General features: G+C 32.8%; 2 protein-coding genes across 3 annotated transcripts in view; both read right to left on the bottom strand.

Annotated features, from left to right (window-relative positions):
• LOC126888381 (uncharacterized) overlaps positions 1-24,394 on the bottom strand; it is a 267,032-nt gene that overhangs the window by 66,535 nt on the left and 176,103 nt on the right. For both annotated transcript variants that reach the window (XM_050656576.1, XM_050656577.1), the window contains exon 2: positions 21,908-22,142. In XM_050656576.1, the coding sequence (XP_050512533.1) occupies positions 21,908-22,142 (235 nt within the window). The remainder of the gene's footprint in view (positions 1-21,907; positions 22,143-24,394) is intronic.
• Positions 4,882-7,531, bottom strand: LOC126888379 (zinc finger MYM-type protein 1-like). The gene is made up of 2 exons (XM_050656574.1): positions 7,220-7,531; positions 4,882-7,104 (listed from the first exon to the last, which is right to left on the bottom strand). The coding sequence occupies exon 2, from the start codon at positions 6,995-6,997 to the stop codon at positions 4,889-4,891; it is 2,109 nt and encodes a 702-aa protein (XP_050512531.1). The 5' UTR covers positions 6,998-7,104; positions 7,220-7,531; the 3' UTR covers positions 4,882-4,888.

The raw sequence follows: 24,394 nt of genomic DNA, 5'->3' as shown, positions 1-24,394 counted from the left end.
AATTGCCATGTTGATCCAACCTCCGACAGAAGATGGAACCTGAAGAAGAAGAAGATTATCGTACTGTCATCAGTTCTGCCGTACCAGTTTCTTATGTCTCCAAACCATGAATGTTGCTTTAGCCCAGGGCCTCATCGACCTTCAACTTTATCCATCAAGATAAAATTTAGGAGAATATATTTGTTGTTATGTAGAATATGGCCCAAGTATGAAACCTTTCGCTACAAGATCTAACAATTATATTTGGTCATTAGCTCTTCTTAGGACCTCATCATATGTTACTGAGCTTCCATATGTGATTTTAATGGTCAACTAAACTTCCATATGGGTTGTCTGCTGATTATCATATTGTTTGGTTTTTGCTACGTTGATGTTAAGCCTGTACTTCTCTCCCACTAGATTTATGATATTCACCAAATCTTGCAGCTCCTCTAAATTGTTCGCTATTATGGCCGCATCCATACAATTAATGCCTTTTTTGTTATGTTGTGCAAGCTGAAGTATCTTTTCTATATAAATGTTGAGTAGTAGTGAAGAGAAAATACAGCTGTATTGTTTATAGGCCGTTGGCGACCCTTAGTTTCGTGTTTTGATTCCAATTAATTTTTGAATCATTCTCATGTCTTTGTCATCGAACTTAATTTCGTTTACGCTCTGTATCAATAGTTTATGTTTGACATTGTCAAAGGACTTTTGGTAATCACTAAAGCAATTGAAAACATATTTGCTTTGTTTGTAGTATTTCTGGATTAGGAACTTCATGCAAACAATTATCTTTCTTGTTCCCAAGCCATTTTTCAAACCAAATTGACTACCTCATGGTCATTCTTCACATTTGTTATAAATTCACTTATACTCTGGGCTAATTAGCAAAATTCATGGAAAAGTTATTTACCAGCAATTTTATTGCTGGAATCAAATTATAAGATACCATATATTAATAATATAGGTATGCAAAGTCCGCAGATGGTGTGCTACTTTTTTTATAAACAAAATGACGCCGACAAACAGTATTTTTTTCAATTATTGCTCTATAACTCCGAAAATTATAAATTTACCACAAAAACACCTAAATTAAAATTCACCGCAATTAAATTCTGCATAGAGATATGTTTTTCCCGATTTGCTCCGACGAAAATTTTCCTCGGAAAATGCGGGTTTTCCCAACAAAATCTCTAATTTCCAAATAAAGTTTTAGGTAAGTAATTATTAATCAATAATTAAATAACTTAGTGACATCAAAGCTTTCTTGGTATACATTGTAATTCCAGAAGCCGGTGAAAATTAAACGAATATTTTAGCAACAATTCAATTGTTAAAATAACCAAAATAATCATGATACATTTATCAAACTTATAAAGATTAATAAGATGAGATGCTTATTTAATATTTTATCGACAAAATATAAATTTTTCGTTTTTTTGCATAATCTTTAAATTTTGAAAAAAAGATAGTTATAATACGCTGGTCTAATTAGTAAAGTACAAAGAAAGGTTATTTATCAGCAATTTTATTGCTGGAATCGAATATTATGATCCTATATATTAATAATATAGGTATGTAAAGTCCGCAGGTAGTGTGCTACTTTTTTTTATTAACAAAATGGAGCCCCCAAATCGTGTTTTTTTCAATTATTGGTCTATAACTCCGAAGATTTTAACTTTACATCAAAAACACTCAAATAAAAATTCACCCCAACTTAATTCTACATAGAGGCCTGTTTTTCACGATATGCTCCGACGAAAATTTTCCTCGGAAAATGTGGGCTTTCCCAACAAAATCTCGAATTTTCAAATAATTTTTTTTGGCAAGTAATTATTTATCAATAACTAATTAGCTTGGTAAAATAAAAGCTTTCTTGGTATAGATTATAACTGCAGAAGCCGGTGAAAATTAAACGAATATTTTAGCAACAATTCAATTGTTAATTAACAATTTACAGTCGCAATAACAACCAAAATAATCATGAGACTGTTGATCAAATTTAAAAATATTATAAAAATGTGATACCTATTTAATATTTTGTCGACAAAATATAAATTTTTCATTTTTTTGCATAATCTTTAAATGTTAAAAAAATACTTATAAACAAATTAACATTTCTCAGAAATTGTTTATTATATTATAATTTTAAAAAATTCTTACATTGCGTATTTCAAAGGTCTTGAAAATGAATGTTTAAAAAAATTTTTCCAACCATTTGCAAAAAAGTTATGAAACAGGAAAGTAATCATACGATTACTCCGTTTTTTACAATTTGTTTTCATTGTTTCAAAGCTTAAAAGTAAGTTTATGGTACAAACTAATTACTCTCAAAAAATATCAAACATTAGTTCAATGGTTATATTTTAATCAAAGATTAACAATGTTTTTTTTTGTAATTTTTAGCGCGAAAGTAGGCTTGATACAGAGCCGGAGATGTTCACTCGAAGCGACTGACAGGCTTTATACTCGCGCGAGTTGTATATGTGGACGGGTGTAATACCTAATACATAGCTACGGTACTGTATTAGTCTGCTTTCGCGCGTGTAAATTACAAAAAAAAATATTTATAATCTTTAATTAAAATATAACCATTAAACTAATAATCGATATTTCTTGTAAGTAATTATCTTCTACTTTAAACTCACTTTTACGCTTTAAAAGAATTAAAAAAAATTATAAACAACGTAATAATCGTATGTTTACTTTGCTGTTTCATAACTTTTTTGCAAATGGTTGGAAAAAGTTTAAAGCATTCCTTTTCAAGATCTTTGAAATACGCATTTTAGCTATTTTTTAAAATTAGAATATAATAAAAACTTTCTGAGAAACGTTAATTTGTTTATTACTATTTTTTTAACATTTAAAGATTATTCAAAAAATTAAAAATTTATATTTTGTCGACAAAATATTAAATAGGTATCTTATCTTTATAAGATTTCAAAATTTGATCAGTGTATCATAATTATTTTGGTTATTGTTGCTAAAATATTCGTTTAATTTTCTCCGACTTCTGGAACTATAATCTAAACCAAGAAAGCTTTTATGTCACCAAGTTATTTAATTATTGGTAGATAATTACTTATCTGAAACTTTATTTGAAATTTAAAGATTTTGTTAGGAAAACCCGCATTTTCCGAGGAAAATTTTCATCGGAGTAGATCGGGAAAAACATGTCTTTATGCAGAATTTAATTTCGGTGAATTTTTATTAGGGTGTTTTTGGTGTAAAGTTAAAATGTTCGGAGTTATGGAGCAAAAATTGGAAAAAACAGGATTTGGGGGCGCCATTTTGTTAATAAAAAAAGTAGCACACTATCTGCGGACTTTGCATACCTATATTATTAATATATATAATCATAAGCTTCGATTCCAGCAATTAAATTGCTGGTAAATAACTTTTCCCAAAAATGGCGTATTCTCCGATAATCAGCCCAGACTATTATGAAACGCCGTAAATATTTAGCTCATTAAGCTAATTAAACGGTGTTATTTGCAGCAAGTGGCATTGTGTCTCTTTGGTATTGCCACGAAGTTGGTAATAATGCTGGGCAAGTACCATAACGTTGGTACTTGCCCCGTAGTGTTAAACAGTATGCATAAGCGATTAATGTCAAATAACTTGAGGATTTCCGCATTTTTACTATCTAAGGTGGTCCAACAGCCTTATGGTTTTTAAAATTAGAGACAGCATGTTCTACTTCTGACTCTGACTCTGATATTGGATGTTGTTTCGGCGCTGGCCAACAATCTGTTCTACCTTACTAATGTTTGTTTTAGTTCAAACAATCTGTCCTACCTTACCATTGTACTACCTTCTATATTCTGTGTTTGTTCTCCCTTGAAATGTTTGTTCATAAAATAAATTTTTTAAGGTTGATCTTCACCCCTCAAAAAATACACATTCAAAAAATTTGAAAAAAATTGAGAAGGTATATGATCAATAGAAGTATTTTGACAAATTTTGAGCAAACTTCATGTTTTCATTAAAAAAAAAAACACAAAAAGACTACTGTTTTCCAAGTATAAAGCGGAAAAACCAAACATACAAATTTGTTAATTTTCTTACAGCTTAAAGATATACTCCTAAGCAATACTTATGAATTTTAATACATAATAATATGTTCATAATATGTTGTTATTAAAATTTTGTCCGGTTTCTTACCGGTAGCTTTATCATAAGGTCTTTAAATATTATTTTTTCCTGTTGTGGCAAACTGTACATTCAAAAATTTTCAAAAAATTAATAAGTATTTCTTAGGAGTATATCTTCATGTTGTAAGAAAATTAACAAAATTGTATGTTTGGTGTTCCCGCTTTATACTTGAAAAAAGTAGTTTTTTTTAGTTTTTCGAAAACGAAAACATGAAGTTTGCTCAAAATATGTCAAAATAATTCTAGTGATCATAATATACCCTTTCTCAATTTTTTTCAAATTTTTTGAATGCAGTTTTCTTTTATGGGCAGATCAACCATACCGATGATATTGCTTCTTTAACCTGAATACATTTATCTGTAATAACTGCTTTATTTAGAGGTATTTCCGTGTGTCTATATTTGTTCTTTCTATTTATTAGTATATATTTTGGAATTGTACATATTCCTCTCTTTTTTTACTTACTTACTGTCAGTGCCGGTTTAACACAGTCTGCCGCCCGGTGCTGATACGGATGCCGCGCCCAGGCTCAAAAATATTTCTTAACTTTATTTCAACTCAACAAAACATATTTTGATTACAAGTTTATTAAAATAAAAAAAAAACAATTACAACTTTTTTTGGTTTCACACTTAAATGAAAACTAACAATATACAAGGAAAAAATTAAGGGCGAACTTCACAAAGTAAAATAAAAATTTACTTAATAACATTCAAACAGGTAACATCAGGTGGGTAAGCAAATACCTTTACTATTGAAAAGCTTGTTTTCTTGATTTTACTGAAGCGAAGTTTTCGATGATATCACTTATATTTAATTCATTGAGCAGGTCCTCGTTAATGGATAAGACTGCTAAGGAGTTCAAATTTTCTTGGGAAATTGCATTTCTTAAGTAGGTCTTTACCCTTTTTAGTGTCGAAAGAGAGCGTTCGCCACTTGCATTTGCGACCATTATGGAGAAAAAAATACGCAGGCAAATATTAACTTTTCTAAATGAAGATATTAATTTATTTTCGTATAAAGCCTGTACAAATTCTAAAGGAGTGTCTATTTTTAATTGGGGAAGAGACGTTAACAAATGATTTAAATGAACACATTCTTGGGGAAAATACTCGTCCAAATCCTCCTTGTAGTTTTGTTGTAATTCGGTTGCCGATCTGAAAATATCTTCATCTTCCGTAGCTTTTAGTTTAAACAAAATATTAAATGCTCTTGAACAAGATTTATAACTATCAGATCGGCGAATAATCTCCGACTTAAGATTGTCTATTATACAAACATAACATTGTGTTCGCATTTTTTCTTTTTGGCTTAAGCTTGCCTCCGAATTCATTTCTCCTAATTGCATTTTTTTTTTGATAATCCTCTTCTCAGCATAATTTTCGTTCCCTGTTAACAACATTCCTAAGGCCTCGTAGTGATCAAAACGATCACGTAAGAAATCAAAGTAATCTGCTAAAGATGATAACAGATGAGCGGTTGTGCTGAAATCCATATTTTCCTTTTGTACTGATTTATTCACTTCATTAGCCCTTTGTAAAACGTCAAGCCACAATGATAAAATTATTCCGTTTTCCAACAAATCAAGTTTTTCCGATAGAGAAGCTGCTTCAACTCTTACTATGTTTTTCTCATGTATATCCGTTGATATTCCAATCAAACATGTTTTAATCAAACCGTAATTGCTTTTTAACGCTTTTACGGCATCAAAACGAGAAGACCAACGGGTTGTATTCACTCTCTTAGGTAACAGTGTCTGCCCCGACTCAGCCGAATCCTTTATTGCACGAGACAATAACTCCCACCTATGTGTAGACACGGAGAAAAAATTGTAGATAGCTTGTACCAACATAAAAAAAGATGTTGCTTCCAAACAACAATCTGCTGCATTTTGGACAACCAAATTTAAAGAGTGAGCTGCACACGGCACAAAGAGAGCTAAATCATTGTAAGCTTTAATACGTGCTTTCAAACCAGAATACTTTCCACTCATATTACTGGCATTGTCGTAAGACTGGCCTCTACAGTTCTTAATATCTAATTTCAAAGACTCTAACATCCCAATAACTGTTTCCTCAAGTTGTTGTGAGCTATGCCCAGTGTTTTTATAAAATCCCACGAATCTTTCCACGGGATTCCCTTTATTGTCACAATATCTCAAAATCACTGTAAGTTGGTCATGGTGTGTTATGCCAGGTGTTGAATCTACACTTATAGAATAGTATTTGTTTGCCTTAATTTGTCTAACAATTTCATCAATGACTCGATTGGATAAGATATTCAGTAATTCGTTACATATATCTTTTGATAGATATGACGTTTTGCCCTTACCTAAATTTGCTCGTTTATTAATATGATCTTTCAAAAATGGATCATATTCTGACAATAGTTCCAGTAAACCTAAGTAGTTTCCATTCCGTTTTTCGCCAATTCTTTCATGAGTACCTCTAAATGCCAATTCCCTGGTAGCCAGAAACTTTATTACACTTATGATTCTTTCTAGTACTTTCACCCAATATTCTTTCGCAGTGCTAATTTCCTTTTCGAGTTCTACATCAACTCTTCCTTGCTTTAATAAGCGAGTCATATACATTTTCAGATTATCTATATGATCATTGGATCTTTCATGTTCGTCTAATCTTTCCTTACTTTTATTCCATAATGAAAATCCTGTTTTAAATTGGTTCTTTTTATTTCCAAATAATACACAATAAAGACAAAATATATTGCCAGTGCTTTCGGAGTAAATTGCCCAATCGCGGCGAACCACTTCTCCATTAACAAGTCTTTTATCAAATATTTGCTTACCGGCATACATGTGTTGTTCCCCGAAATTTCTTTTTGACATTGAAAAGTCCATATCTGTAAGATTCTGTTAGACCCATTTTTCTAGAATCATTTCTGCATAATTATGGGAATCTTGCCAAAGTGCCGGATCTTTAAAATTAAGTAAATCCTGTTTTGGATCTGAAAAGAAATAAAAAAAAATTATTTGTCATTGTCCTGTTTTATTTACCATTTGTAAAGGCACCTTTATCTTTTTGCATTTTAGCCTCGTTAAAAAAAATTAAATATGCCTTACCCGAGTTACTGGTGGTTGCTTCTTCATATTCTAATACTTTTGAAACATGTGATACTAAGTGCTCTGGCTCTGGCACTAATTCTGAAGTCTCCAAAATAAGTTCATGTGGTTGAATATGAATATATTTATCACTAGTAGCACTAGAACTACTACCGGGTTGGGAAATATTTGTAGGGTCGTCTTCTTGATTTCCATCAGGTGTAAAAAATGCTGTCATTTTGGGTATACCTTTCAAAATTTTATTTTGTCTTTCTTGCTTTTCTTGTTTCCTTTTACGCCAGAAAGATCCAGGTTGTTTCCGCCCTTCCATATTTTTCTATTGAATATTGATTATAATTATAATTATAATATTGATTATATTGATATTTACAAATTATAACTACCTATACAGTTTCAAATGTAAGTCAAACATCTTACCTTAGTTTAGTTGTACGTTTGTAGGTATTTCTATTTCTACTCGTATTTATACAACTGCCTGGTCTGTATTAATAGGATAGAACAAATTTTAGTAATCAACTCTACCGACCTACGCCTTATTATTTTCTGGTTCAAGTGTTCAAGTAGTAAGCAGTTTCTGTTTTATTATTTCGGCGCGGCGCGCCGGCCGGCACCCGTCAGGCCGTCTGTCAACCCAAACGTGTATTTTGCGGTGTTCGCACATTATTCTTAAACGCTGTAGAATGATATAATTTTACGGCGCGCGCCATGTTTGTACGTTATCTGACATTTAGATAACATAAACTGAACACAGTGCATAAACCATATAGGTACGTCGACGTTAATAATAATATTTTATTTATAAATTATTGTTAAGTTTTCAAGTTAATGATAAAACAGAAAAATTTTTATTATTATATCATGTGGATTTGTATGCAAATTTTATTTTACCATAATCATATAATTTCGGAACAGCACGCGCTTCGCGCGTACCGCCCTAGAACCTTCAACCGCCCGGTGCTACAGCACCCAAAAGACCCCTGGTTAAACCGGCGCTGCTTACTGTTACTTTACGCTCTGCTTTTTATGTTGATATGTATAGAAAGTTAACACTATAAAATGGTGTGTTACCCCTTCGTTAAGACAATTTGTTCTTGATTGAAAGTTATCTTCTTTGGAATCCTTTTTGGTACAGAAGAAGAGTTGTTGCCAGTGAGTATTCTTACGTGTGTTTTGGCATTAAAATCTCCAAATCGTATTGCAAAATGTTCTGGTTTACCAGCTACAGACAAGTTGTCATAAAAATGTTCTCTTTCTTCGTCGGCGTGCTCGCATGTTTGTGCATAGACCTGAATTCTCTTTATCAAATAACGAGTGTTCAATAATTTAATAGTTATTTATGATATAAGTGTTAAAAGTACACGTTTAAGGCACGCATGTGAAAGTTTGCAGAATGAGCGATAGCGAGTTCTGCAATTCACATGAGTGCCTTAAAAATGTACTTTTTAACACGCATATCATACAATATTTTTTCTACAAACGTAATTACAGGACAATATCTACAAAAACTTTTACTTGAACTTGACTGACATTCCATTTTTATATTTTTTTGACATTACATGAAAATTGCCTACACGGTCAATACGAACTGCAGTGCCATAAAAATTTTAAAGCACTAGTGCCTTAGAGTAACATTTTTTTAACGCTATGGAGTGCTAAAAATTGCATTTTTAACACGGTTGTAAGAAAAATATTTAACTTATTATAATTATTAATAAAATAAAAATACAATTTTAGTGCTAAAGTTATGCTTAAAACTGTTCCATCTCTAGATCTGCATCGTAAGTGTTGCGGTAGCGGTTGCCTCAAAGCGTGATTTAAGTTCCGAGTTGGCAGTTGGCAGGCCTGATTAACCCCGCAAAGGAAACAAATGGTGACAAGGGGACAACTTTGACCGAAATTTCAAGAGGACTTCAATAGAACCAATAATAGGGTAAATTTATGCTTGAGCGCTCCAAGAAGGTACTATGTTACAAATGAAAGTGAAATATTTGACTGGATTCACTATCTCAACTACCCTAATTTAATCGGTTGTGTGAGTGATCACAAACTGTTACGTATAATACGGTCAACTTAGACATCAAAATGCTTGGCAAATAACAAAAATTGCCGGAGAGCCAAATTTTGGTGGAGAGCTAGGGTATACTATAACAAATAAAGTTTAAAAAGTCCCCATCTGTCCCATGTGTGCGTCAAAAATTATTCGGGGCCGAAGGTCAAAATTTGAGATTTTTTGGATTTTTTTCGAAAACGGTAAGTTTTATCAAAAAAACCCTCAAACCAAAGTTGTAGATCTTAACATTCTCTACAAAAATTGTCCTTACAATTTTTTTCCTAGGAGTTACCATTCCTGAGATATCGCGATTTTAAAAGTTACTTTATACATTATATGCACATATAAGCCACGTATACATATGTGGCCCTTAATACAAGTATAAATGCCTATTTGTGTCTCTTTTATATAGTATATCATACTATTCTGAAAATATTTCTTCAAAAGGTAATCAGTCCCAAACTTCTAAACTGGTTTTCATCACATGATCCTTTTCCTAAAATTAATAAAATCATATCTATTGCTTCTGGAGTTGTTGGTGATGATAAGATTAATTGCCATAAAGCTCGTGAAGTTGGGATTGCTTCAATGGCTAAAATGACAGGTGAAACATTTAATAATATAAAATTAAAACGCTCTGAAAAAGTACTCCCTCTTTTAGCTGCTAGTAGCACCGTGAAAGTTCACGAAGAAGAAGTAGCTATAGATCCTGTATTATTATTTCAACGCATGAGTATCACTGAAGCTTTTAAGGATGAGATTGAAATTTTTTTTGAGTATGAATTAGCTCCTTACCCCTTATCACTTTTCGATGCAGCTGGAATGCGTAAAACAACAAAGTCAGCAATTTATGATTGCTTTGAATCAGTCAATACTGAGGTTGATCGTAGAAACGCTACTTACATTATTGATGGAGGGTACCTACTACATCACGCTGTGTGGGATCGAGAAGAAACATTTAGCGTTATTTTTGAAAAATATGTTCAGTATCTACGCAGACATTACGGGCTTACAGTGACAGTGGTATTTGACGGCTACAATGACTCGACAAAGAATATTAAAGCTGCAGAACAACGTCGTCGAACTACAAAAACATCATCGGGTTCCGAGATTATCTTTGATGAAAATATAACAGTTCCAGCGAATCAACAACAATTTTTCGCCAACATTAATAATAAATCTCGTTTCATTTCCATGTTAACTGACAAATTAACAGCTGCGAATATTGAAGTGAAGCAAGCTAAAAATGACGCAGATGTCCTTATAATTGAGACAGCAATTGAAAAATTTAAGGCAACAAACACAACAATTGTAGTTGGTGAAGATGTTGATTTGTTGGTACTGATTACTGCAAGGACTCCAGTAGATAAAGTTATTTATTTTCTGAAACCTGGAAGGGCTCAACAGCGAACATAGATATATTCTTCGAATAGTTTATCGGCTTATCCCAAATGCCAAAAGTACATTTTATTTTTACATGCGATAACTAGCTGCGACACTACGTCCGCAATGTACAGAAGGGGCAAAACGTCAGTACTTAATTATTCGAAAAAAAAAAAGATTTGACTGACTGCTGTAAAATTTTTATAGAACTTGATTCTACACCGCAAACAATAATTACGGAAGGAATTCGCTTTCTTCTTGCGGTTTATGGAGCTCCAAAAAAATTATTTGTCTTGATAAATACCGATACTTAACTTTTGTAAAAAATACGCGAAACAAGAAACAAGTACAACTATCATGTCTTCCTCCAACATCAGCATCTGCTTTTCAACATTTGTATCGAGTATATTATAAAGTTCAAACATGGCTAGGCAATGAACTGAATCCAGAAGACTGGGGTTGGAAATTAATAGATAATACTCTGGAACCGATTAAAACGTTACTCCCACCTGCTCCAGAAAAACCCCTTAACACTATTTTTTGCAATTGCAAAAAAGGTTGCAGTGCCAAATGTGGATGTAAAAAAGTCGGGTTGCTGTGTTCTCTAGTGTGTACCAACTGCCAAGGTCAGTCTTGCTCAAATGTCCAGTTTAGTACAACAGAGGAAGACTCCTGTGATTTTAATGAAGAGACCAATGACTCAGTCACATTTGAACAATTTTTGAACATCCAGCAAGAGGAAGAGGAAGAAGATGAAATCGAAGAATACTTGACTGTTGAAGTAGACTTTCAAGAATATGAATCTGATTAAAATATCTAAAGAAATCAAAACAATAGTTAACCTAATAATCAATAGCAATATCAATAATCAATATCAATAATAAGGTAATATCTAGAACTTGACCGGTATTGTTTCCTTAAATTATCCTAAAATTGTCAAAACAGTTAGTGGAGTAGGCCTACAGGGGAAACCAAGGTAAAAAAAACGCGCCGAGTACACTACCTCACAGGCGGTGTGGAAACGTATGCATCATGTATAATGTGACTCTTTGAATCGCGATATCTCAGGAATGGCAACTTTTAGGAAAAAAATAGTAAGGACTATTTTTGTAGAGAATTTTAAGATCTACAACTTTGGTTTAAGGTTTTTTTTTTGATAAAACTTACCGTTTTCGAAAAAAATCCAAAAAATCTCAAATTTTGACTTTTGACCCCCAATAACTTTTGACGCACACATGGGATCGATGGGGACTTTTTAAACTTTATTTGTTATGGTATACCCTAGCTCTCCACCAAAACTTGGCTCTCCGGCAATTTTTGTTATTTGATATGTCTATATAGACCGGGTTAGTATATCTGTCAAATCTTTCTTAGCTTTCACTGGAGACTAGAACGTGAAAACATTCAAATTTAGGAACAGTTAGATATTTTTATTTCAATGAACCACAGGAGCTACTAATGAGCTACTGAAATTTTAATGTATGTATTAACACAAATACAGTGATGAGCGCGCTAATAACCGGCAAAATAACGCCATAGATGGAAAATATATTAAGTTGTGAGATAAAAGGAAATGAAACTAGTTGGGGTGGGTAATTTAGTGATAAAGACCTATAAATTTACATTCTATTTAATGTTTCCCACCTTTAGACGTATCCGATGAATATGTCAACTAAAACTGTCACTGTCACAGTGGCAGTTGCTTAACTCGTCCGATACATCTAAAAGTGGGAAACAATAAATACTTATAATGCCAATTTATAGGTTTTTATTGCTAAATTTTCTTAACTTACTAGTTTCATTATTTCTTTTTATCTCACAACTCAATATGTTTTCCATCTTTTGCGTTATTTTGCCGGTTATTAGCGCGCTCATTAGACGAAACAACGAAGCACTAAAAAGCCCAAAACCTAGGAATTTTGTGCAGTAAGATGAATCGTCACGCAACTTTTTGCATTCAATTCGAGAGAGTGTCAGGCAATTTTGTGAACTAAATTGATAATCCGGCAAAAAATTTTATGCATGAGAAAATGCATTTTCAAAGTGCATCTCGAAGAGATGGAAAATGAAAAATTTAGACCTCAGCAAATATTGACGAAAATGAGTTTAATTTTTATACTTAGGGGTTTTGGAGGTCACTGAACACGAATTTCGTGTAGGAGATGGTCTTCGAGGTACCTGGTGCCCAGGGTGGAACTCGTCGCCTGAGACGATCGAATAATTGGCGAGATGAAAATTGGATCGAAAAACTGAAAAATACGCGTTTAATATTTTTTAAAAATCTATCGAATGAGACTAAAGACGACCCACCACTACATCCCCTGGAGGTTGGGTGGGGGTAACTTTAAAATCTAAAACGAAAACGCCCATTTGTTATTACAGATTTGGATTGCTTACGTAAAAATAAGCAACTTTTATTCGAGAAATTTTTTTGAATTGTAGATAGATGGCGCTATAATCGGAAAAAACGATTTATCGTGATACCATACGTAAACTTTATAGAAACGGTCTAATATCTCGAGAAATACACTTCCAAATAAAAGACCATAAAATACGTATTAAATATTTTTCAAGAACCTATTGAATAACATTAAACACGCCTCTCCACTCTACCCCCTGGAAGTGGGGTGGGGGTTAAATTTAAAATCTTAAATAGAAATCCCAATGTTTTATTGCAGATTTGGATTCCTCATGAAAAAAGAAGTAATATTTATTCGAAACATATTTTAGAATTGTTAATAGATGGCTCTAATAAATAGTATTTTTCCGATTATAGCGCCATCTATCCATACTTCGAAAAAATATCTCGAATAAAAGTTACTTATTTTTACGTAAGCAATCCAAATCTGCAATAAAAAATGAGGGCTCCTATTTAAGATTTTAAAGTTACACCCAACCCCACTTCCAGGGGGTGGAGTGTAGGGTCGTGTTTTATGTTATTCGATAGGTTCTTAAAAAATATAAAAGACGTATTTTTTGGTTTTTTATTTGTAGGCGTATTTCTCGAGATATTAGACCGTTTCTATAATTTACCTATGGTATCACGAAGAAATCGTTTTTTCAGATTATAGCGCCATCTATCCACAATTCTAAAAATGTTTCGAATAAGAGTTGCTTACTTTTACATAAGCAATCCAAATCTGCAATAACAAATGGGGTTTCTATTTAAGATTTTAAAGTTACCACCACCCCACCTCCAGGGAATGGAGTGGGGTGGTCGTGTTTAGTGTCATTCGATAGATTTTTGAAAAATATTGAAAACTTATTTTTCAATTTTTCGATCCAATCTTCATTTCGCGAATTATTCGATCGTCACGCGAATTATTCGGTCGTCACAGGCGACGAGTTCCACCCTGGGCACCGGGTACTCGGAGACCATCGCCGTCATGAAATTCGTGTTCAGTGACCTCCAAAACCCCCAAGTATAAAAATTGAACTCATTTCTGTCAATATTTCCTGAGTCCTAAATTTTTTATTTTCCATCTCTTCGAGATACACTTTAAAGATCCTTTTTCTGATGCACAAAAATTTTTGCCTGAGATCAATTTAGTTCACAAAATTGCCTGACACTCTCACGAATCAAATGCAAAAAATTGCATAACGATTCATCTTACTGCACAAAATTCCTAGGTTTAATGCTTCGTTGCTCTGTCTATGTATATTTTATTTAATAAATTATACTAAAACCAGACTGATAAACAAAATTTTAAATGTTGATACAATTCCTTTATCTTATAGTTTCCTGATAGAATTATAAAGTTATGATTTTACAAAATTTATTTTTCGTTGTTTAAAATAATTTTAAAAGAGCTTTGGGGGAAAAATTTCGGTCTAATTCTTTTTAAATACATTCATTTTTTTCGAATCTTGAATTTTTTAAATTTTTGAAAAATTTAAACGCAGAATGAAAGATTAAGGTTATTACCGAGGGCCGAAAGTCCCTGAAAACTTCAATAATGTATATTTTTAAAAAGTTACAGGGCTGAAAAATAAGAAAACATTAAGGGCCGATTGTTCGAACGCTAATCAGAAATGATCATTATCAAATATTTAATTACTGTCACAACTGTCAATGTCAACTTTGATTGGGTTGCTGAAAACATAATTATTGATTACAATTCTGAAATTAGTTAATCAATTATGTTAATAATTGCTATGTTAATTGATTAACTAATCTCACAATTATAATCAATTATGTTTTCAGCAACCCAACCAAAGTTGACATTGACAGTTGTGACAGTAATTATATATTTGATAGTGATCATTGTTGATTAGCGTTCGAACAACCGGCCCTTAGTGTGATTCCTACTTGAGTGTGAGACTTTCGCCCCTCGGTAACAATGTAATATTTTATTCTCCGTTTAAATATTTCAACAAAATAGGTATTTATTAAGGTATTTATTAGTTTTCTCAGGAATCGAAAAAAAAATGAATGCATTTAATGAATGCATTGGCCCGGTATTATATATATATATATATATATAACAGCGCTAACAGGCCTTATAGGCCTACGGCTTCTAAATTCTGGATAATATTTCTCCATTCTGTTCGGTCCTCTGCACTCTTTCTCCAGTCCTTCACCCCGATTTCTTCCAAATCCCTCTCTGCAGCCTCTAACCATCTCTTCCTTGGTCGACGTATTATACCTCTTTTATTTTATATAAACCTGATTAAAAATTTGAATTTTAACATTAATATCATTAATCACAAACTGTTACTTTAAGGGCCAGTTGTTCGAACGCTAATCAACAATGATCATTATCAAATAATTAATTACTCTCAATGTCAATTGTTAAAACATAATTAATTACAATTCTGAGACTATAATCAATTAATATAACAATAATTATTAACATAATTAATAATAAATCTCATAATTGTAATTAATTATGTTTTCAGCAACCCAAACAAAGTTGACATTGACAGTTTTGGTGACAGTAATTAAATATTTAATAATGATCATTGTTGATTAGCGTTCGAACAACCGGCCCTTAATAAATTAAATAACATATATACGCAATAAATTAATAAGTTATCTGTGCTTGTCCAACAAAAAGGAGTATATATAGTTTCTCATGATTCACCCTGTATTGTATAATTGCTCGAAATCAATTGCTCGAAAACGAATTGCTCGACATGAAAATTGCTCGAAATACAAATTGCTCGAATAAAGTAGAGAATTATATATTTATCCAAGTATTTATTCACAATAATGCAAAAATATACATAAAAAAGATACTTTTAATATGACAAATTATGTAATATCCTATGTACATCATCACATAAATATTATTTTTTGTTGTTCATAATTGTTTATTAAACGCAATAACTTATCAGCACTTATTTGCATTTTGGAATCTGCGATGCCAGTCTTCGATAAAATTAACGTAACGGTTATAATGATTTTAATCCTTCCCTAATACCTGGAAATTGTCATAATCCCTATATCATAATGAGACTAAAGCAAAATCGTTATTTTCCTTTTTATTTCCAAAGTTCAAAGATATTTTAGATTTGTAATGAATATTTTTTCAGCATAAATTAATATACGATTATATACGTAGAATATCACTCAATTTGTCCTATTTAAAATATCTTTTTTCTGTATATTTTTTGTAATATTATGAATAAATATTTGGATATATAATTTTCTTTTTTATTCGAGCAATTTGTATTTCGAGCAATTTTCATTTCGAGCATTCGAGCAATTGACCGGTTACCAGATTACAGGGTGAGTTTTAACCATTTCGTTATATTTAAAGATATTCACATCATCTAATAATAAGATATAAGCTAGGGTGGTTCGAAAAAAACTTTTTTTCTTATTCCAGATCGCTATAGTGCGCAAAAGTTGCCATTGGTATAGACTTGAAAAAAGCACTAATTATTATTTTTTTATTAATTTGTCTTCCGGTCGCGCAATGCCATCAAAGTTAGCAAAAATTGTGACAAACCTTAATTTTTCAAAAATTTTTTTAAACAGGCCAGATGGTTTTAATTGCGTTCCTATACCATGAATTAACTACTAAAAGTATGTAAAATTAATATAAATGCACTTATTATACATTGGTTTCATATCTTCCGGTCGCGCAACGTAATACAAAATGAGTAAAATTAGTATCAAGTGGAATTAGGTCGCGCAGCTTCGTCAAAAACAGCAGACTACCGAGAGGCGAGGCGAAAGTGACGAACGCCAGCGAAGCTCGCGCAGTCACAAATAGAGATACATGTGGGAAGACCTCTACAATTGAGTATTTGTCTTCTCCATTACAGCGAACTGCCATTCCGCCACCTTTTACAACACTTAGATGGAAATCCAACAGGCACTAAAAGATATCGGACCGATTGGAAAGGCCCTACCTGATTGTGAAAGACTACCAGTTGTTGTTGATTTTAATCGTTGGCATCGCTGAGCGGTGCAATAATGTGGTTCTCTGCAACTGTGTCCACACACTTTACTTGAAGCTACGGTCACTAGCTTAACGCATCTTTCAACTGCCTGTGTATGGCATGGCAAAGTATCTATACTCATAACAGGCTTGAAGTCATTGCTCACATACTGTTTTATCTCTTCATTAGTCAATGTTCTTAGCAGTAGAGGGGAGTCAGTGTACTGGTGTTTCATTTGATAATTTCGTAATACTATTTAACTTCAAAGTTTAAGTTTGGTGGCTTAAAGATTCTGATAGAGTCACTTTCAGATATTGCTTGCTTTTCCTTCATGATACGCCTAAAGCCCAGCTCTGGGATATGGTTTCTATCATCAGTTACCATAGCCAAAAGTAAATTTTCAGGATGAGTCAAGTAAACATTCCGTTGAAAAACGGGATCAACAACTTGAATAAGCTCTTCTGGTAAGTACCTTGAATATTCAATGATTTTGTAATCATGTCTAGGCTCATCTGTGAATTTGTGGTTTATTTTTGTGGCAAACCACATAGGCATATTATAACATTTGAGAATAAATGTGACAATCTCTCTCAGATTTTCAGAAGGGTTGGACACACTGATGTAGAAACGCAAAACTCGGTTTGCAGTAGTAAGCCATCTTGAATGTAACGTTGGGATAGGGTCACGTACCCACTACAAAGTCTTCTGAACAATGTCCTGACTTGATGACTTCTGATATCTCAAACAAGTACAATTATTGGTGCTTGCTAAGAATACGTTTGTCAACTTTTGGAATCTCACAATCAATAGGATTAAAATCAATAAGTGGTAGTCGTCTTTCACAATCAGGTAGGGCCTTTCCAATTGGTCCGGAATATCCTATTGGGCCTGTTGTATTTTCATCTAAGTGTTGGAAAGGTGGTGGAATGGCAGTTCGTTGTAATGGAGAAGAGAAATACTTCATTGTAGAGGTATTCCCACATGTATCTTTATTTGTGGCAGAGCCCGCTTCGCTGGCATTCGTCACTTGCGCCTCTTCTCTCGGTAATCTGCTGTTTTTGACGAAGCTGCGCGACCGAATTCCACTTGAATATCAAAATTTATCTTATATGCTTGGATTTTAAATATATTATTGTAATTTAATTAAACTATACCATCTCTAAAAGTCGTATGATTAAATTGTACCAAGCAGTCAAACTTTGAAATTTTGCAAAAACTACTAATTTTACTCATTTTGTATTATGTTGCGCGACCGGAAGATATGAAACAAATGTATAATAAGTTCATTTATATTGATTTTACATACTTTTAGTAGTTAATTCATGGTATAGGAACGCAATTAAAACCATCTGGCCTGTTAAAAAAATATATTTAAAATGTAAGGTTTTTCACAATTTTTGCTAACTTCGATGGCACTGCGCGACCGGAAGACAAATTAATATAAAAATAATAATTTGTGCTTTTTTCAAGTCTATACCAATGGCAAATTTTGCGCACTATAGCGATCTTATTTTACTTATTTGTTTAAAACTTGAGTAAGTTAAATACCTGATCGAATGAATAAATACATAATATTAAAGAAACCCTTATTTTTCAGAGATGAATAGTCTCACCTGATTAATGCATTTATTTAACTGGTATTCGGGTGTGTTAACTGATTAATGAATTGACACCTGTAACACCTCATAGACCAGCCTATACAAGCAACCTCAAGTTAGTTGGTATATTATTATATTAAGTGTTGTCAGGTTAGCTAAAGGCTATTTTACAGTAATCTAGTTGACCAAAATATACCTAAATATATTATTTAATGTCTTCAAGTTACTTCAAGTTACTAAATGGTAATATTAATATGAAACTCGAGAATTAAAAGATCTTCTGAAATAATGTAAAATGTAAAGCTATGAAAAGATATTACAAATTTTACGATATGGATATTAAAATATTATTATGAATTAACTGAAACAATGGATATCAGGTCAATGAAAAATATGTAAATAATAAGCTATAAAGCCATGGTCGACAATTATGGCAGCATTTATTGTAGCTTTGAATAACGTTTAAAAATGTGTGTAAAAATATAAGTATCAACCTTTCGTATACATACTGTTTAAAAGTAACAATATTAATTTAAGAAGGTAACACAAAGAAGATACCTTATTAAAATGCACTGGTTTAAGCAACTCAATTTTATTATTGTTTTAATCTTGAGCATTTCTAAATATGCGTACGTCTAGTCTATTAGGTAGACACAAAATTACAGCTTATTATGCGTATGTAAATAAGTTTATATGATGAGTGTGTGAATTTAGTCTTTGTTATGTGATATGTCTGAGAAAATCAAAAATATTTTTTCTCATTTAATATATCAGGCGTCTAAATGCAAAACCCGACAAGTCAGATGTTTTACGATTTTGAGATTTGTACGCCATTTTACCCGTAATCTAAAGGGCCAACATTTGCTGTAAAGTTTTAATATAAAAGTAATTAAATCTTACATGAAATATTCGGGACAGCATAAAGATCTATACCTATGCAAAACCCGACATATCCACGGTCGACTTCCATGCAAACACCGACATTTCCACGCCAATCAATAAGCCATTATATCACCAATAAGCTCAATAATCTTGAGCCATTATTACTTGATCGTCTGCAAAGTCTTGAGTGTATACAAGGTGTATCATCAAGAATGTCCAATCTCTGAGTTGTAGATTCTAGACCTCAAAAGGTCTTACTGAGTTACAGGGTGTTTTATTTAACAATTTAAAAACTATTTTTACCCAGTACTTTAAAACTCTTTGACGTATCCTTATCATACGTGGCAGAAAGTGTGGCTACTATACACCCTATTAAATTGTGATAAATAAACGTTTCTAGCTACTACCAGAGGCGTACGACAGGGGATAGTGAATGGTTTACTCTTCCCAAATTCTACTCCACTGGGGGAATTATTATTTTAGCGCAATTTTTCGATTCTCCAATACTTTCTATGTAAATAGTACACTCTTGATTGGTAACGATAAAATCATTAGTTTTCGAGATATGTATTTGAAGTTAAATATGAAACGGCACAGTTATGTCGATTAATGCATTTTGTCGCTTCATTTTTAACTTCAAATATCTCGAAAACTAATGATTTTATCGTCACGAATGAAGAGCATATTTTTTACATAAAAAGTATTGGAAAATCTAAAAGTTACACTAAAATAGCTATTCCGTCAGTGGCGTAGAATTTGGGAAGAGTCAACCAGTCAATTTTCCCTGTCATACGCCTCTGGTACTAGTCCGAAATGATTATTTAACGTAATTTAGTAGGGTGTACAGTACCTACACTTTCTACTAAGTATGATACGGATACGTCAAATAGTTTTCAAATTAATCAAAATAACTGTGCCGTTTCATGTTTAACTTCAAACATCTTGAAAACTAATGACTTTAGCGTTACCAATGAAGAGTATACTATTTACATAGAAAGTACTTGAAAATCAAAAAATTGCACTAAAATAGTAATTCCTCCAGTGGCGTAGAATTTGGGAAGGGGTCAACCATTTACTATCCCCTGTCGTACGCCTCTGCTAGTAGCTAGAAACGTTTATTTATCATGTTTTAATAGAGTTTATACTAGCCACACGTTTTGCCAAGTATGATAAGGATACGTTAAATAGTTTTAAAGTACTGGGTAAAAATAGTTTTTTTAAATAAAACACCCTGTAACTCAGTAAGGAGCCATATTTTATTTAAGTGATTTTGGGTTAAATCTTAATATTTTGAGGTCTAGAATCTACAACTCCGATATTGGACACTTATTGATACACCCTGTATACCATAGTGTTGGCAAGTGGTATCCCCATTGTTTTACATTTTTATTTCCATCTTTTTTTAAAGCACTTTTGAGGTATATTTTAATAAAGTGGGAGACAGGCAACATACTTGCTTCAATCCCTTTGATGTTACCAATCCTGTTATTTGTGTCCCTGTTTTTATTTTTGTTATGGGTTAACTGTACAGTACTTTGACAGCTTTTACTGATTCTATATTAACATTCGTGCTTTCCATTAATTGCCACAACTTCTTAAGTTAAATTAGCGTGGAAACACGAAATTCAAAAACCAAATAGGCTCGTAAATAATACCATTTGCTTATAGATATTGTTTGCAGGATATGTTGCTATGTTGCAAAATAAATACCGACGTTTCCAAAATGTGGACATGTGCGTAAGTAAACCATATCAGCCCTTCCAGTACACATCATTTGTTACCTTGAGGGATATTAAACATTTTTTCCAGCCATTCCGTAGAATTCTCAGGCATAATTACTTTTCAGACATTTCATTAAAAAAAAATTCCGATGCAATAGATTTCTGGGCACCATTTATTAATAATTGTAGAAATAGCCAAATAATATACTTTGATGCAAGTTATTTCCACCAGAAATAAAGTTTAAAGTCAAGCGGCATTAGATAGAAAATCTGGAATATCAGGAAGTGACGTCCACACTGATGTGGAACTGCATCAAAGAACTAAATGAACTGAAAAACCGGAACTAGGTTGAGCTTGTTTAGGTACCAGATCATCGAAGCTTTTTGCCCAAGCAAAAAGACGACAAAATACTATATAACTGCACAGCATGTTTTGGAAACGTCTTAAGTACAAAGCTGAGCAATTTCAACCAGAAATATAGACTTTTTTCAGTTTAAATAAATAGATTAGGGTTCCGCACAAAATATTATTAAATGGAAGTGTAGAGAGGCCATATAATTGACACCATCTTACATATTTTGCAGTCTATCGATTACAAAAGATTGATACTAATATTTACACTTGAATAAATGAACCTTATGGATATGTTATATCAGTACTTACTTTGTGGTGGTACAAATCCATACCCTGAAGCACCTACTACTACACCGCTAGTTTCTCCACTGTCTGGTGGGGCTGGAGGGAACACCACTGGCCCTGTGTTTTGTCTAGGATCTCTCGTGGCTTGTATGGCACCCAGTCCACCTCCGAAACCTCTGAAGGGGTCACCAAAGACTCCAAAGTTGTATTGTGCTGCCGTTAAAGCGGCCAAATAAGCTAAGAAGGCGAGTACTGCGGTCTGAAACAAAAGATTAAATGTTATAAACTCTTTGCAGAATTGATGGTTACTTGAAGGAATAATAGGTGGTTACTTAAAGGTGTAATATAGAAACTAAACATAAAAAACAATAATGTTTTTTTAACTGCCATAGGAAACCGTCAACTTGACCTGTTTAATTGAAAATTCTTTAGCTTCAGAAGAAAGAACTTTTTAAGTAGAAATTCTTATCTATGGAATTTCATACTTAAGCGAAATAATATGCCAAGTTAACCATACTCTGTACTATGACTCTACGAGTAGAGTACTGAAACTAAAAATAGTATTGTATTTTTATGTTTTGTTTTATTTTAGTAAACGAAACAAAATGTTAAGACATGTTATCACTTATGGTAGATTCATTATGTTATGTCATTAAAATATTGTTGCACATTCCTCTAGCTAGACAGAATTGAACTGTGAAGTGAACAGAAAACAAGTGTGAAGAAATAATTAATAAAGATCAGTTTGGGTTCCAGAAATGTCTTGAAAGTAGAGAATCACTATTTTCTATGGAAATACTCGTTCAACGAAATTGCGAACGAAGAAAGGTTTAATATATATTCTAAATTGATTTTGAAAGGGCGTTTGATGGCGTACTTCTTCTCTTCTTTAGGTGTCCTGTATATATTCATACGTTGGCCGTCATATTGTTTACAATTTCCTGAAATCTTTCTCTATCGGCTGCTGCGAAATAATCCTTTTAATCTGGAATCATACCGTTGCCTAATATTAGGCAGCCATCAACATTTCTTTCGACCAACCTATCTCTTTCCCTCTATAATGTAATAGGTTTGTAAGGGAGATAAACTTCCTCTGCTAGGGGTTGGTGGGCGAAGTCTATATTCTAACTACTTGATGTCTGAATAATGAATGATGCATAAAGAATTATCTCTTTTACTTTCTTCGTATCTATAAATAAACTCATTATTGGTTTGTTATGATTGGCGACACCGTTGTGACCGTGAAGTACTCATAATATCAAAATCGCTGACTTGGGTATTCTATAAACGAATGCCCTACATTGTGAAATCATTGTCACCTATTTATTTTACTACATATAAACAATAATGTTTGTGTAAGACCTTTAAAAATTAAATCGATATATATTAATCTTATTTCTTTTGATGCTAATATAAATCCTGTACACCTCCACTTTTCCTTGTATTATTAGGCAAGTTGGAATTTAGGTTTTCTAATTATATGGCAGAAATATTCTGTTTTTCTCCTCTCCTGATTTCTCCTGAATTGAGAAATCTTCTGTTTAGTTGAAATTTTTAAGACGTATACTATTTCCATAGACGCCCATACTCATGGGCAGGGGGGCAGTGGCCCACCTAGCTTTTCGGATGCTTTAAACTATATATTATCGTCCAAAGTATACAAAATATAATGTGCAACATCTTCACGTCTTCTTCTTCTTGTAGAGCCTATCTGTTTCGGATGTTAGCGATCATCATGGCAATCTGTACTTTGCACACTGCTGCTTTAAAAAGATTTGTAGTTGTTGTGTTGAACCACGTACGTAGATTTTTCAGCCAGGAAATTCTTCACCTTCCTGGTCCTCGCTTTCCTTCTACTTTTTCTTGCAAGATTAGTTGCAGCAGTTCATATCTTTCACTGTTCCTCATGATGTGTTGGAGGTATTCGATTTTGGCTGTTTTTATTTTGATTAACGGCTCTTTTTCTTTTTGCATTCTCAGCAAAACACCCTGATAAGTAATGCGGTCGGTATAAGTTATTTTCAGGATTCGACGATAAAGCTTTAATTTTCTTGCAGGTGGCGTCTGTGAGAGTCCACGACTCAACTCCGTACAACAGTATAGAAAAGATATAACATCGTACTAACCTGATTTTTATGGGTATCGACAAATTATGACATTTGAATAACTTAGCCATTTTTTGAAATGCAGATCTTGCTTTCTTCATCCTACATTTGATTTCTATGAAATCTCATCAATTTTCATTGACGTTCGTACCAAAGTAGGTGTATGTTTTTACTCTTTCTATTTGTGGACCGTTCACACTGATTCGTCCAAATTGCTGTTTCTCTTAGATATCATCATATACATTGTTTTCTTAATGTTTAGTGAAATTCCGTATCTCTGACTGACTTCTGCGATTCTGTTCATTAACTCCTGGAGGGCTTCAGAGCTGTAAGCGAATACCACCGTGTCGTCTGCTTATCTTATGTTATTGATACATTCTCCGTTAATTCGAATTCCGGCTTCAAC

This window comes from Diabrotica virgifera, chromosome 7 (genome assembly GCF_917563875.1).
Source record: "Diabrotica virgifera virgifera chromosome 7, PGI_DIABVI_V3a".
NCBI classification, from domain to species: Eukaryota; Metazoa; Arthropoda; class Insecta; order Coleoptera; family Chrysomelidae; genus Diabrotica; species Diabrotica virgifera.
Note: the sequence above shows the minus strand (reverse complement) of the source record. Positions and strands in the feature narration are given on the sequence as shown.